General features: G+C 32.1%; 1 protein-coding gene across 1 annotated transcript in view; it reads left to right on the top strand.

Annotated features, from left to right (window-relative positions):
• The window catches only part of LOC134244077 (uncharacterized), a 32,766-nt gene extending 19,102 nt beyond the window's left edge, over positions 1-13,664 (top strand). The window contains exons 4-5 of the mRNA XM_062726352.1: positions 9,284-9,348; positions 11,201-13,664. Of these exons, the coding sequence (XP_062582336.1) occupies positions 9,284-9,348; positions 11,201-11,508 (373 nt within the window). The 3' untranslated portion in view covers positions 11,509-13,664. The remainder of the gene's footprint in view (positions 1-9,283; positions 9,349-11,200) is intronic.
• The last annotated feature ends 3,707 nt before the right edge of the window (positions 13,665-17,371 follow it).

The following is a 17,371-nucleotide window of genomic DNA, read 5'->3' as shown; positions in this document are numbered from 1 at the left end:
CCACATTCATTATGTAGCTCTTAGTAGAGTTAGGTCTGTTGACAAGTTGCATATTCTGAATTTCAATGAGCAAGCATTAACTGTGGATGAAAAAGTTGTAGAAGAAATGGAAAGAATGAGGAAGGAAGCACCCCTAAAACTGTGTTATCTTCCATTGTACAAAACAGAGCAAAACAAACTAAAAATTATGTTTAATAATCCAAGATCTCTTCACAAACATTTTAGTGAAATTAAAAATGAACCCAATGTTGTAGCATCAGATGTTATTGGTTTTTCAGAAACAAGATTAACCATCAATGATGAACAGAATTTTATGATGGAAGGTTACTTGACTTTGTTTAATCATGAAAAGAGAAGTGACAGCAATCGTCCTCATCATGGAACAGCATTATATGTTAAACAGGACCATTTGATGAAATGTATCTCAAAATTCAGCAACACTTTGCTTGAGTTCATCATAGCTTTAATAAATTTCAGAGACTTTGGAGAAGTGCAGGTAGTTGTTTTCTACAAGTTCCCAGCATGTTCTTTTAAAGAATTTGAACGTGAAATTATGTTGCACTTAAAACCTTTCATAGACACAGAGAAAAAATTGATAATTCTTGGAGATTTCAATTTCGATTTGTTTGCAGGTCACAAAGAATTTCTGAACTTTATGAAGTTGAAGTTAAAATGCACACAAACTCATGATTTAGGTTCACAACTTGATTTGATTTTCACAAACTTCCCTCATTGTGAAACTGATGTGATTGAGGCATATTGGTCAGACCATAAAATGGTGTACTGTACATGTAGATTATAAATCTGATATATAAAGGGACACATGAGTATTTATTTGGGGGAGATACGTCATCTTGTCCCCTCTCCCACCTACCAATGTGCCAGTGTCACTTAGTGACATTTGGTACCTTGGTTACTGTATACAGGGTTATATTTGCCCTGTTTTATTTTCACCCTTTCACACAATTTTGCAACATTTATAATCGCCCTTTCACAGTTTTGTTGAAGAAATCAAACTCTGTTCTTTTAATTTGCCCCGTTTAAAATTTGTATACCTCTAAGATCGATGACAGTCACAGGGGCAAAAATAAAATGGGGGCGAATATTACCCTGTATACAGTATCTATTATAATTAAGGCACCAATTACTTCATGTAAATTTTTTTTGTTTTGAGTCATATATATACTTTAAACTATTTTTTATATGCATGCATGGAATAGTCTGAAAAATTTGCAAACAATTCAGTAATGATCACAAAACAATTGGACTTAAAAAGTTTTGTGAAACAGGAAACCTTCATTATGACTTTTTATTGTGGATTAATTTTCAACAGACAATCAATAAATGTAAAAATAATAAATTAATGTTGCATGTTAAGGAAAATTCATGTATCGGCATCAATGACAATCATTCGATCATGTCAAAAAAATTAAGATCATTGTATTATGTGTTCATATTTATAAATTATGCATATACTGTATTGATGTTTGTGAGTTAGTTTTATCCTTACTGTTTAGATTCTTTTCTTTAATGCATGAATATCATGAACTTGGTATGTTGAATATACATGAAATATTTTTAGATTACATGAATTGTTAATGCAGACAAGTATGCAAAGTTTATATAAAGAAATTAATGAGTTCTGCTTAATAAAGATTAGAGTTGTACTATATGCATGTACTAGAAATATACACTTGCATCAAGTAATTGGTGTCTTTGATATATGTTCAACACTGTATTTTATAGTTTTATGAAGTGTATTCACTGAATATTATCTGTTCATGTAAAAAAAAAATGCTGTATAGAAATATTGTTAGTGTATTAATGTTACTGTGTTTTGTGTCATTTAGTCCCTACAGAACAATATTGGAGTACATGAGAGTATAAACCTTTACAGTGTATATGAAATAATATGTTTCCAGCGCAAATGCAATAACAATATCACTTTCAATATTCTTATCATACATTTAATTCAAGTCTTTATGTACCGGTAATTACATTATTATCAACATCATGCAGTATTTTAGATATCACAATTACTCAGGCTTTAAACAGGCTGGGTGGTCAACAAATTAACCAATAGATGTACCTAAAATGAAATGAAATGAAATGATCATGGCCATCCAGCATATTTATTGATTTTTGTTAAGAATGACTTGTTTATTCTTGTACATGTAGCTGAATTAGAATTTGATAGATGAATTTTGAAGCACAGCTTGATTAGTGATTTATTATTTACATCATTTTGTTTTGAAACTATGTTCATTACATATATGAAACTTTATATTGAAATATTTTGACTTGATTATTTACCTTTTTTGATTTGTTGTGTTAAAATGTTTAAGTTTATTGTATTTTTGTATTTCAAAGCATTCAGAAATTGCTTTAAATGTTTACTTTTACTTAAGCTTTAGTAACCTGTGTAGAATAGGAAATCAACCTGCATAATCAGACAGTAACTGACAACTCATTCTGAGTTACTGGTATATTGCTAATTTCAGTTAACTCCATGTTAATTGATATTTTGTCTTTAATATTCTCCAGCATTGAGATATTTAATATGTGACCACCATTATATTATAATGTAATGAGAATCGATTATATATTAAACACTTATACCCAGGTAAGTATGAAAAGAGGGGGTCAATGGACAGCCCGTAAAGGGAGGTAAACCCACCTCTTTATAGCATTACAATTTCTCCTATAGAAGAGAGGAAAAAAGGTGGATCACTGTAATTTCTCATGACTGGTCTTTAAAATCAAAATTATTGATTGCAAAAAGATCTAATCATTCCATTTGGAATATTACCATCAAGTTTAGGTAATCTGATTCCTGCAGGTTCTCCAATTAAATGTTACTTATTTAAAATTCTTTAAAAATAATAGCTGATATTGAAAGTCTGAGACTGTTGACCATCATATATATTCATTCACTTTCAGTTGCAATCTTTCCAATTTTCGCTTTCGTTATGTATAGGAAAGATTTACTATTAAGTGAACTGGAATAATACAGTGTATTTTTTATCTATCAAATGATTACTTTGATGTACTGAAATTTCCTATAAACAAATGTTTGAAATGTTTACATTGAGCATCTACATGCATGTATTGTTATTGTCAGTTAGTTTTGCATTTCTGTCACAAAATTGTTGCAATATTGCATATTTGATATTGTGTGCATATTTGTCTGTTGAAGTCATTCAAAATTTATATAGTTGATTGTTATTAACGCTTCATAATTTTTATTATACTTTCTACTAATTGTCTGATAAATTTGCATCAAGTCTGTTGAACTTTGTAAAGAAATAAAAGTAAAATCTTATTCATTTTCTGATTTATTATAACTATCATAGCTAATATACACCCCCCCCCCAAAAAAAAGGAGAGAAATGTTATTGTTCAACGTTAGCATATTAGACTTCAGAGTTGACAGTACAAGTGCTATATTTTGCACAAATACCGAGCTTGACTTCTTTATGACTAAATTGATTAGAGGTAAGCATTATGCACTGGTTGAAAAGAAAGCCATTCTTAGCAATTTCTTCTCAGATAGAGTCCAATTAGAGTAAAAGAGGAAGTTCATACTCCTAACATCTACATGCATAATTCTTGCAAGTAAACGTTTTTCACTCAGGTGAGCGATGTGGCCCCTGGGCCTCTTGTTAATGATATTTTAATCCAGCGTATAAATTTTCTCTTGAATGTGCCGGATTTAAAGCCCGATTTTTAAGAGACACGACAGCCATATTTGAATATATTGTTTTCTAATTTTATGCGTAACAGAGTCTTCTAAAAGTTTATCTTTTGTTCATTAAAGTTGGTAATTTTTTGTTTATTATTTATACACCTTGAAGAGTTGGATGATATAAGTAAGGAAATAAAGCTTCACGGAATCATGGATCTTATTGATAAAGTAAACTATATGCTATAAGCTTGTCGATACTTGCTGCGAACTTGCTCTTTAAAAAATTACGCACTTTGAAAAGACTTTTCAAAGTGCGTTAAATTTGGGACCTACGAAAGCCTACTAGGATCAATCTAGAGAGAATAAAAATTAAAAAGCGTCAAAACGCCTTTCGAAAAGGTAATAACGCGAAAAAGGCGTTATGACGCCTTTCGAAAAGGCGTTACTACATCTTTACATTCCAGAAGGCGTTATAACGCCTTCCTAAAGGGAGTTATAACGCCTTTCCGTTCTAAAAGGCGTTATTACGCCTTTCTGAAAGGCGGTAATACGCCTTTCTTAAAGGCTTTACTACGCCTCTCTAAAAGGCTTCATTACGCCTTTATTTTGAATACATGACATATTTAGCCTAACCGAGGAATGGGGTGGGGGATGCAGAAATTTAACCTTTTTTGACAAGAATTTCACAATTTGATACAGGACGAATTTCTCAAAAAAATAATTAAAACAAAAAGCGATTAGATTTCTATGATTTTTTTTTTAAATGCTTATATATTTTCAATGTTGAACCAACTTAGTCCTTCTTAGATACCAGACACACCTCTACCAAAGATCGTTGATTTCAATTGCTCATTATACCTATGCATATAGTTTGCATCCTTTTTCTAAGAAGAGAAAAAATGTCTTTGAATGACCTGAATTTTAATACATGGCAATGACCTGAATTTTAATACATGGCAAGGAAAGTTCCAAGATACATCTGCCTATATCGTATCTTCACAAGTAGACTGTTGCCTTCTCTTAATATGAATGCAAGGGATAGGGCTAAAATAGGGTGCGCCTGCTGCCCAATCCTATTCACAATAACATCTGTGAATAAAATATTGTTTAAATTAATATGAATGCAAACAGTTGTCAGTGAGATGTGCAGGAATATAGAGAATTGCATAAATAAAGATGGTTTTAATTAAATCTTTCATATAATTATTTATTTTATTAACATAAAATAACACCTTTCCATTGTCCTTTTCAAGAAGGCCAGTAGTACGAGTGCGAATGGGGTACCCCCCCCCCCCCTCTTTACATACCGGTACACACTTTTGGGGAAAAGTCTTCAGTGCTACAGTTTAGATATTATAATTAACTATTGGGTGCTTGCAGTTGGTACCTGAACATTTTGTTGGAGTGTGTAAAACTATGACAAATTATTACATTTAAACAAAGTTTTACTGAGAAGTCCCTAGTTTGGTCAGTAGAGTAGGGTTGGTGGTGGTGTTGGGGGGTTGGGGGTTGGGGGTTAAAGCACAGGCCGATAAAATGCATAATAATAGTTATTCAAAAAGAGTTTTAACCATTTTGGAAAGGTGTAATAACGCCTTTTAAAAAGGCAAAATAACGTCTTTTAGAAAGGCGTAATAACGCCTTTTGTATAGGCGTAATAACGCTTTTTGGAAGTCGTAATAACGCCTTTTTAGAATGGAAAGGCGTAATAACGCCTTTTAGAAAGGCGTTATAATGCCTTTTTTCGCGTTATTACGTCTTTTCGAAAGGCGTTATAATTTATAACGCCTTTTAATTTTTTTTCGCTCTAGATTGATCCTTTTTGGCTTTCGTAGGGACCAAGCTGACGCACTTTGAAAAAAAAAATAAATTTTCTTTTCAAAGTGCGTTAATATCGACCATATTAACGCACTTTGGAAAAAAAATGTAAAGTTTGATCAATATTTTTACAAATAATCGGTTTGATAAATAACTGACCCTGGTTGGATAACTTTTTGTTGAAAAGATCACTTCAGGAACTGTGATATTTACGTTTTAAATATTTTTGGTTTTGATAGATACCGTTATCATAAATGGGAAATGGGTCACTTAAATAAGACAGAAAGAAATAGAGATGATTCTTTAATATCATTATTTCGTTTCTTTTTAAAAGAAAAAGTTCTAATCTGTTATAAGTAGAAGTAGGAGGGGGGGGGGGATTAAATGTGAACGACTTAAAGCATAGCCATTTATCTTCAGAAAAAGGGGTAATATGATTTTTCAAGACTATGAAAATTCTTTCTCAAACGTTTTACTGTTTTTAAAAATTTGTAGTTTTCATCTGCTTTAAGTTATTACAATTATTGATATTTTTCAACGTCATACTGGTAATGTAAATACATATCCATTTTTGGGTGGGTTGAGTTGTTACGGATGCCTGTGTATTGAAATAGAAAATTTTTTTCAAAGTGCGTTGCCACAAGGCTGTCATGGTTTCCTTAGGTATATTTCGGTGAGTTTGCATCAAATGTTTGAAAAAAAAGCAATACTTTCGGTTAGGCATTCATTTTCTGAAATAGTAAATCATACAATCAAGAGATACCTTATATCATAATGAAATTTTTTACTATGAACTCAGTATATGCTTATATGTACAATATATTGTACTAGTATTTTAGAAGAACTTGAATTTCATTCTTTATGTTGTAATCCAACTAAATATACTCATAGTGTTTCTCTTGTAGGAAGAAAATTCTTCCAACGTATATGTCAGTTTTGAATATTTTTTTTAATTTTCCAAAGAGTTGTAAATGTGGATGCTAAAAAAAATTCTAGGAACATTTGGACATTTTGAAATCACAAGATTTTACCAAAACCAATAGCTTAAAAAATTTTCAATGTTATATGCCACCATTCCCCATGATAAATTTAAGTCTAGGATTTTTCATATCATTGACAACTGCTTTTTCAATAAAATTTGAACTCGTTAATTTACTTACCTTGTTAATAGGTCATTTTCAAAATTTTTTTGAAAAAAATCATTCTTACTGTGCACACAAGTACTCTGAAGTCGACATGAAAAAATTGCTTGAATTTCTGATTAAAAATATTTATGTTGTTTTTCAACACCAAGTCTTCCAACAATCTATTGGAATTCCAATGGGTAACAATTGTGCCCCGTTATTAGCAGACTTGTTATATTCCTATAAAGCAGAATTTGTTTCAAAAACTTATGCATGAAAAGAAGAAAACACTTGTTGTGGCTTTCAACTCGGCATTAAGATATATTGACGACGTATTGTCAATTTACAGTTATGATCTCCTTTCTTTCGTTGATACGATATATCCTGGTGAGCTTGAGATAAAAGATACCACAGAGTCTGACAAATATGTTTCATATTTGGATATTTTACTTGAAAAAGACGTTAATTGTAATCTAACAAACAAGTTTATGATAAATGTGTTGACTTTAACTTTTCTATCGTCAGCCTCCCTTACTTATGCAGCAATACACCTTCATCACCTGCATACGGAGTTTATGTATTTCAGTTGATTCGATATGCAAGAGCATGCTCTATACGTATAAGCAATTTCTAAAACGAGGTAAATTATTGACAAACAATTTGATGAAACAAGAATATCAGCAGTCTCGTTTAAAGTCATCATATCGAATTCGTAAGTCCTATTGTCTTTACAATAACCTTGTCAGCAAATACAATTTATCATTGAGTCAAATGCTGACTGACGTTTTTCATGGTATTTGTTCGTCCATTATTTATACATTAAATTGACGACAGATTTTTTCGTTAATTCCCGATCATGACAAGGAGCACACAGTGGGCGTCACCGATCGACAGGGGATGTTCACTCCTCCGTGGCACCTGGTCCCATCTCTGATGTTTTAGAGGTCCGCTTTTGCTCTCCTCCTGTTTTCTATTGTTTTATGAGTTTCTGAGCTTGATAACTGTTCGTTACTAGTATCTCCATATATTTCATTGAAAAAATTCAACATCTTTAATTCTGTTTGTTATCTTCATATGTTTCATTAGAGGGATGTACCACCCTAATAGTCAGAATATGATATGAATTGGGTATCTGTCATTACAAAAATCAACTTTGCCGTCTGTCTTCTCAGTTGCATCGGCAGTCCCAGTTGCCGATAATAGGGTGTGGTCCCACCCAATCAATAGTTACATGTAATTATTGGCTAGGTTAAAGTTTACAACAGACAGACAAAGAGACAGACAGACAAAAAGACAGGACAAATAACAATATACCCCCGGGATCTTTTGATACGGGGGCATAAATATCAACCTCTTAACCTTGTCCATTACTTTTGAACAGTCGGCGCTAGGGCTTTCATACTTATCATATGTATTCATTGTGATACGGCCTTTTAATTGGTATACATATTTTTGACCTCGACCTTAGAGTTTCATCTATTTTGTAAGAAAATCTTTGACCTACGTCAAACTTTTAAAAAGTAAGTGCAAAGGCATTTACATTTCAAAGGTGTATTTCTTATGATAAGACCTTTCTCTCCATACCAACAATATTGACCTTTCGACCTTGACCATAGATTTAGACTAGGGATGGCAATCGAATACAGAATTGCTAACCGGTAAACCGCAAGACGTTTCGACTGATTAACCGGTTAACCGGATCAAAATAAGCGTTTTCTTGATGTACATAAATCTTTTTTCCTAAGTAGATTTATTCAGATATACAAGAAGACTGATATTTAAGTCTAAATGTTATATATTTGTATTTGTCTTGATCCTTGCTTTAAAAAAACACAAGCTTATACATTTTATTTTAGTTTCATCCATACGAATCATGTCTAAGAAATCATTTATATTGCAGATTTCGCATTTGTTCATTCTGCGTTGTCACTAAAATTAAAACTTAGTCTGAAATACATCACTTAATTTAAAAAGTTTGTTAAGTAATTTATTCGATAGATAACTGCAAAAAAAACCAAACATACTAATTCGCAGTTCACAACATTGATTTAATTATCATTAAAAGAATACGGGACAGTCAGGGTAGATGTAACTACATGTACATATACCTGGTGTTTTAACAATAATAAACACTTCAAACACAAAATGACCAATTACCCTACAATCTTATTCCGGAGAACCATAATTCGATCCAAGTCAGCTTGAATATGTGCAAACGATGAATTATCATCGCTTATGCAAAGATTTTTCTTAAATGAATGCCTTACAAAATTAGGTTCAAATTTGTACAAATCTTATTTTTTCCGACTAACCGATTACAAATTTTTTAACCGATTGCTATCGTTCCGACCGAGTTATCAGTCAACCGGTTACAAATCTTTCAAAAAAATAAATAAATATACAGTGTACATGAATTTCGATTTTTCCCTTATATTTATTTAGGAGAGGGGGTTACAGTATACCTGTCCTTTTTTCATTTCCTAGATCTTATGTTGTTAAGATTCGATTTATATTTATCCACTAGTGTTTCTCTGGATCTTCGTAATTTTAATGGTTACGAGGATGCTCGTTCCAGATACCTGATATTTTGTATTTAAATCTTAGAAAATAGATATTATCAAACAGGTAAAGGTAGATGTTTTATTTTTTTTATCAGGGCAGTAATTGGACCTATCATCGGAGGTGTTGTCTTTTTCATTATCTGTATAGCGGTCTGTCTCAGTAAGTATCTACGACGGTCATGCAAAAAATACGTAGACAATGTTTCTCCTCCTTATAATATTTTTACAAAATGAAAGATAAAAACATTTTCACATTTAAAACATTAATTTTGTCGATATGTGAAGTTTCATTCTTTTTGATTAAATGGCACTTGTGTTAGTCAAATTTAAAAGCAACATGTTTTGTCACCACGCATAACAACAATGTAACGTCAAAAAAGAATTTCGAGAAAGTTTATCAGAATTTATTTTATTTTGATTTTATACATGGTTTGATTTACAGCGTCTTCAATATTGATAAAAACGTATCAATAACACTTAACAGCTTGTTTGCTAACAACTGTTCGAGTAGTTTTAAGTTTAATTATCAATGTTTTTAAATTCTTTACCACGTATCTCTGCGTTCACAAGTTCCACAACCGTGACGTGCACGTCACGTTTAATGACGTCACTATCTCATGAGACAAGATTGTAAACTATTAATATTCTGTTTCCTCACAGACCATCAATCGTCCAATCCGAAATCTCTTCCACTCAAAAGATGTCTTTCATAGTAAAGAAAAATGCAAGACTCTTTTAAAAGAATATTTCCTGGTTCCGTCAGCATTTTCAGAGTTTTTTTTAGTGGTTTCACGAATGCAAAACAAAACTGTATATGTATTGCGACCTGCTGCTACGTGACGTCTTATGGCGTCCTCGTTTTCTGCTCTTTTTATATTTATCAAGTCTATCTGACTTTAGAAATTGAAATCTTTTAAACAAAGTGATGCATTACATTACCCCTTAGCATCTGATATTATAAAACTTTACTTATATATAGAGACTTGAATCATAATTCAATTTAAGCGCCAACTGATTATTAATTGTATGACTATAAACAATATAAAGCTTATATTGTAAATTTCTCCATTTTGACCCTGCTCCGTGGCCCAAATTTTGCTATATTAATAAATCGTTGATAATTTTTAGAAATATCAAAATATATATTCTACTTTTTCACTCAAATTATTTGAATCTTATGTTAAAAATGTGTAACGAATTTTGTTGCAATATGACGTTAAATGAAAAATTTACGACAAAAGTCTAGGAACTTTTCGAATGGCCCTCGTACAAATATTCATTCGTTTATTTACTTTGAAAATAGGATCGTCTGAAATTCCGGCCAGCAAGAAAATATATTTTTTAAAAAAGACAAACCTTTAAAACCAATGTTTTTAATAATCCCTAAAAAGTTTTTAAATAAATAAAATTTTTGACATTATCGCTTTATAGGCTTATAACAACGAGAACCTCATTCACAATGCTATTTATTAAAGTCAAATAAATTGCCGTGCGCCGATCACCAATATTTAGCACCATTTAAATGCTGTTTTTATATGCATATGACATCAAAGCCCTATAATATTTAGCCAAAATATCTAAAAGATGATTTCCCAATAACATTTGAAAAGTATTGAGTTTTGGTTGAATAGTATTTGTAATATACAGAAAGTTCGCGTTTTTCTCGGACAACCCTCGTATATTGTGAATCTAGTGATTCTTTTTTTTTTTTTTTTTTTTTTTTTTAAACAAAATTGCTCTGTTTAGGTTGAACATAAACTAAAATTGTTAATAATATTTACAATAATCATACTTTTTTAATTTTTCATTTTCTAAAATGACTTGAAAAACTATACTTGAAATTATCAGTCTGAAAAGCTTAATATCTATGAAATCCTTTTTAGCAATTCATTTTAAAGCATTATATGCAGGAAATGCAATAAAACAAATGAAAGTAATTAAAAGAAAAGTAAGGAAATATAAAAGATTATATTACCCTCTCCTCATGGAAAAATATTATCCTACTTGTACAGATTGCCGAAAGAGTCAGGATCCGTCACCAGCAGGTGTTTACGGACAGCAGCAACAACAAGGAGTTGTAATCGGACAACAAACGTATGGACAACCTCAGGCTTACGGACAACAAGTATATAGCCAGTCTTGGGCTTACGGACAACCTCAGAATTACGGTCAAGGTTACGGACAACCTCAGAATTACGGCCAAGGTTACGGACAACCTCAGAATTACGGCCAAGGTTACGGACAGCCTCAGATAAGTGAAAAGGGACATCATTCACCACAAGAGGCAACGGACAACAGAGTATTAGACACTAGACTGTAAAACAACATTTGTATTTATACAAATATTTCCCATTTACGAGAGGCGTTCAATAAATAATGTCATTGGAGCTCGGAAAGAAACATAAAAACGGTTTTCTATGATCTAGTCTGAGTGATTTTTAAAACTAAAATATTCTCTTTGAATTAAAACACAGGTCTGAAACATTTTTGTTTAATTTCTAATTGTTTTTAGAACACATTTTTGAGTATGACCAATGAAGTTCGTATACTGGAATATGGCAGATCCTATGATTTGCTGTACTTGCTTTTTTTTTCTTTCTGATAGGTGTTTATCAAGTTTGGGAAATGAAACAAGTCAAAAGTTGAAAGATCTTACAAATTTTTTTGGTGTGATAAAACAATAACTTTTTGTTTATCCCCAAAACTCCTTTACGCTTCATGGCCTGTAGGTTTCGACGCTGTCATGAAGAAATCTAATGTAGTGAATTCCTCATTCTGTTTCCTTCATTTCATAAACCTTTTATTGATTTGCAAAAAAAAAAAAAAATCTATAGCTCTTGCAATTTCTTGCTTTTTTAGCATTAGCAGTCTTGTTACATGTAACTGCATCTTATTGTAAATTTGTTTTGAGGGTTTAAAGCAAAATGGAGTTTCATTATCTGTTTGAATTTCAGACAAACGTGGTTAAGTACATTTTTTTTTAAAATAACTGTTCACATATTCCTACCCTCTGTTGTTTTCACTCATTTTACTTTTTTACTTTCAAATATTTCTTTACAACAGTGTTGTACCCCAAAACGATTTCTATCAATTTTGCTAAGTGTCTGAAAGTCAATAAAACATAAAACAATGAGACATAATCAGTGATAATTTGTTGAATTTTTGTAAATATACGCTTGTTGCCAAGGACGATACCCATTTTTGATGCCTATTACTTATATTTAACCTTTGTTTATTGAAATCCACCTGTTCACGTGTCTATGAAACAGACATTGGTTGCTGTAAATTTGCACATATTTCAGTTAAGACATTTTTAGGATATTTACAGGTTTTACAACTGATTTAATGAAGCCTTTAATTTCTCTCTACTTTACTGATTCTTGACCATTCATTTATAATGCAGTGTCTCGAGTAGCCCTTGTTTTTCAGCTTCCCACAATGAAAGTACGTGATGAAAAGTGGTCACATAAACTGTTATCAATTCATTAAAGATTCAATAATGAGGACAAAGCCAAGCTTTATGTCATATGATTTCTAAGTTGTATGTCATCGAGCTAATGACATTATTTATTGAAAGCCTCTCGCATATTGAAAATTTGCATCTTGAAAATCGTGGTACATATAAGTAAAGTTAGACACGAACACATCATTAATTAATGTATTCTTTGCTTCCAATCAAACGACCTTTAACGATCAACGTTGATTTAGAACAATTTTCATTTATAATTCATTATAATAGTATTTTATCACATTTTTTCACTCACGGTGCCAAAGCAACATAATGTACTCAATTGTGTGTAAGATCTCTGTATATGATGTCCAAAATGGGCATTTATTTATATGGTGCTTGTTTAGATTTATGTAATTACCCCACCTGAAATGTAATTTCAAGTGAACTTTTCTAATCACCCTGTGCCTGGCGTCTGTGCGTTTGTTTAGATGTCAGTCCGTCCATTTGTAAAGTTTTGACATCAAATTCTACTCCAGAACCATTGTGCCAAATCTAACTAAAGTTGGCACTAACTCTGATCCAGAAAGTATGAAACTGATGTGGAAACATCCTGTGATTCTGTTCAAATTAAATTGCTGAATTATGGCCCCAGGGGATTGGATGAGGACACAATAGGGAGTCAAAATTGAAACGTTTAAATATGTAGGGAAAATCTTTTTTAAAAATTCTTCTTCAGAACCATTAGGTTAGAAAAGATGAAACTTATTCGGAAGCATAATGGGCTGCTGTAGATTCAAAGTTTTGAAATCATGGCCCAAGGGGTAAGGTTGCGTCACAAGAGGGAAAACCTGGTGAAGAATGGCAGGTCCAAAGTTACCTAGGTGAGCGTTGTGGCCCACCGACCTCTTGTTTCCTTGACACCCTTCCTGAAAACATTTTTCTCTATATCATTTCATGCATGTATGATGTTGTATATCTTTCATCTGCATCTGAGGATTTTTTCGCAAAAAGGTGAAGTTTCAATGAATGACTGTAAAAATATCACTTATTTCTGGTAAAAACATTCATTTGTCATTTACTTCATTCTTTTTGCTCATCAATCGCATATAATATGCATGAAAATAAATTGTACAAATGTTCTATGTATAAATATAATATACTGCAAATTTTAAAGATATTTTTTAATAAAATGTCATTTATCCATCCGTTGTTGGGTTTATTTAATGTTTAAACTATTAATATTCTGAAACTTGTTCAATCCCTTTATGACGTGTAACTTGTTGCCTTAAATCATTGATCTATTTGGTTGAAGACATACAGGGCGTTGCCCTCGGGAAATATGATTTTTTTCATGGGCAAAGAAATCTTCATGTTTCCCTCACTATCATGCAATAAATATATACTGTACACCAGAGAATGCTTGATGACAGATTTACATGCATGAATTAAAAAATGTCTCATTTATTAAAATTTCATTAATAATTTCACCTGCAAATCTTACTAGTGTATTATGAAATATTTTATAAAGACTAACAATTACCAGATAAAGACTCTACTTATAACTTATTGACTGACCAAGGTCCAGGAAGGTATTGCATGTACGTGTAGAATATGTTTTTGTATGAAATTATTGGACACAGTTAGCAAAATGTAAAAAAAAATCATAAAATCTAGGAACACTTTAATTTGTAATAAGCGAATTCAACAAGGACACAATGAAATTGAGTAATATTTTGAATTTGTATGTTATGCACACGTATGTATATCTCCATTTTATCATTATATGAAATCAAATGTAAAGTAAATATTGTCTATGAGATATTGATCTCGACTTCATAAGCTGAGCTGAAAGTGGCTAAAATTAATAAAGACGAACGTCCACAGATACTTTAACGATAAAAGATTTTTAGTTATAACTTAGCAATTCAACTTGTAAATGGAAATCTTCTTTCCGTTTGAGATTAAAAAGTCTTCGCACGCTTGTTTGAAAGACATAAAAATGACTCTAGGATAATCCGAGATAAGACATCGACCGGTACTTCCATCGTACAGAATCTGGAAAAGTCCGCCATTTTCTAAATATGCATTTGGTGGTTGTCCACAAGATTGACAATTACTTTGTACATAAGAATTACATCTGTTATGGAGATCACCATTTATCGACACAGAATAGGAATCAGTATTTGAATTATAATATCCATAATTGCACATACCATAACTATACTGCTCATGACTACATGTACATTGCGTATAAAAGTTTTGGCAGCTCATATTTTTTTCCAATACACTGCATAAATGTTATTAAGTGGATCGAATGACAAACATCGAGGGCTCCTCTTATATAGGTTTTGATACCTAAATTTTTCTTCTCCAGTTAGTGAATAACAAACGACTTCTTCATTTGCATTTAGTATAGCAAACCGGTCTCCTGTTTTAGACAAGGCAAATATGGGACCAGTTACTGGACTTTGAAAGGAAAAGGTGCGAGCAGTTGATAAAACAGGTGATATTTTATAGATGGTCACCTGAACTTGGGATGCTGTTATTATTGTGCTTTCATCTTTGTCAACGCAAGAAACGCCAAAATCTTGTTTTAAATCAATTACTCCAATGCAACAGGTAGTGACACCATTTGTTTTCTTTCTTATTTTCATTTTTTGAATTTTGGTAAGGCAGGTGATGTACAGAGTATCATTGGTTGGTCCAATGCACAAAAATGGTTGTCCTGCAACTTCCAAAGGAGGACTGCAAGGAATCGTTGTCCCGTCGATAGGATCGCAAAATAGCAAAGTATTTGGCGATAAAACCATTACCAGTGTTTCTTCGTTCAGGAAAATCCCAAGGCGTGCAGGTGAAGACAATTCAAATTCCAATTTCCTCCTTGCTGTCAGTGACATGGAATTTGAAGAACTCTCGAAGACTTTTGAGGTATCTGCCTTTTGCACCGTCTTAAAGATGCCAAACAAAGATAAATGTATACCCAAGTTCCAAATAGTACCTGACGGTTTTGTAAGCAGCTTGACGTCATCTATTTTGTTGCGTTCAAAAATATGTTTCAGAATTGTGGTATGATCATGTTCATAATCATATTCTTCGTCTTCTGCGTTTTTAGTTTTATAACATTCAAACTGTTCTTCTACATCTCTTGTTGTTTTTGCTGCAGAAACAAATGCTTGTTACTGGAGCCTGTTTCTTCAATATCAGAGAGAAGAATCTTTCCATTTTTGATAGACAAAAGGTATTGCTTCAAATCGAAAACACATTTTTCAACCTTTCCTCAATATCTTCGTGCTTTTTCTGTAGACCTTTCTCAAACTGTCTCTGCAGTTGATCAAGTTCTGTTTTAATGTACTGTGTTAAATGCAAATTAATTCCTTTTCTTTGAATTCAAAGCTTTCTTCTGTTATCTTCGATATTTTAGAAAGAACATTTATAATCCTTTTGATAGCTAAATTTGACATCTTTTTGGAAACATCATCTAATGGTTCCACGTGTTCACAGTATCTATGTTGTGTTGCAAAGCAAACACTGCAACAGAGGGCCTCGTGATCTAAACAAAAAACTTCAAGATATTTACCTTGATGTAAAGGGTAAGGTTCGTCCAGTTCCAGATGTTTTGGTTTATAATCCTTGTTATCAAAACGCAATGTCGAGATTTTGTGTTTTTGCAGGCTACCAATAATTTGATGAAGATGTTTACAGGAAGGACATACACATGTAGCCTCTGCACAGTCATTACACCATGACGCCGCCTTACTTTTTTGTCGTCTCGCAAGCAAATGGCACAGAATTTATCATCAGATTTTTCAGCACTCGAAGTTGTCAATGAGTTGTCTAAAATGTTGGTTTGAAAATATTTAGCCCATTCGTCCACAACGATCCCTGGTTCCGGTCGATTTGTGACTCGATGACACACAGGGCAATCGAAGTCAAACTTTTCTGGATCTTTACCAATTGCAGTCCTAGATATTAAAATCTGCAGACATTTTTCACAAAGGGTATGAGAACAATGCAACCGTTTTGGCGTGATGATCATTTCCAAACAAATTGGACAACTGTAAATAGTGGGATTAATTTTAGGTGTGCCCTATGCCATTTTGACCTCAGAATCTACGACTCAAGTTATTTTCGGTTTAAAAAATAATTGCGGCACATTGGAGCAAAAAAATGACAGCATTTTTTAAATTTGTTAGCTTTCCGTCAACAACGTACAAAGGGGTTAATCCTTTCCATGTGCTTCATTTTCGAATTATCCAACTTTAACAATAATTTCTTTTAAATGTTGCCTACAAAATATAACTTTAAAAAGAAGGTTTTTAAAAAATGTTTCATTGTTAGCAAATTAATTGATCTGAAAACACAGACAAACAAATTTTTTTTTCAAACTATTTACAATACTATTCTTATTTCTATCTAAAGTTCAAAACTTTATCGAATGATTATTAGTAATTTAAATTAATTTTGTTTAATTACTTATTAGCATCTAGCAATAGACATCCAATGCCTTTGTCATCAAACTCGAGAAATCCAAAATCCCAAGACCAAACATTCTTGCAGCAAACTTTATCAAGAATGAAAGGAAACATTATTACACAATAAAATTATAATGCATGTTTCTTTACCTAGTACTATAAACTATTTAGTGATTTTCAACGAACGCAATTAATTTTGAAATGAAGGAATAGGGTTGTTAATAACAAATATTCTGAATGAACAACTATATAATGAAGAA

This window comes from Saccostrea cucullata, unplaced genomic scaffold (assembly GCF_032062105.1).
Source record: "Saccostrea cucullata isolate Sc308-1 unplaced genomic scaffold, CSIRO_AGI_Scuc_v1 ctg769, whole genome shotgun sequence".
Classification (NCBI taxonomy): Eukaryota; Metazoa; Mollusca; class Bivalvia; order Ostreida; family Ostreidae; genus Saccostrea; species Saccostrea cuccullata.
This window is presented reverse-complemented; position numbering and strand designations above follow the sequence as displayed.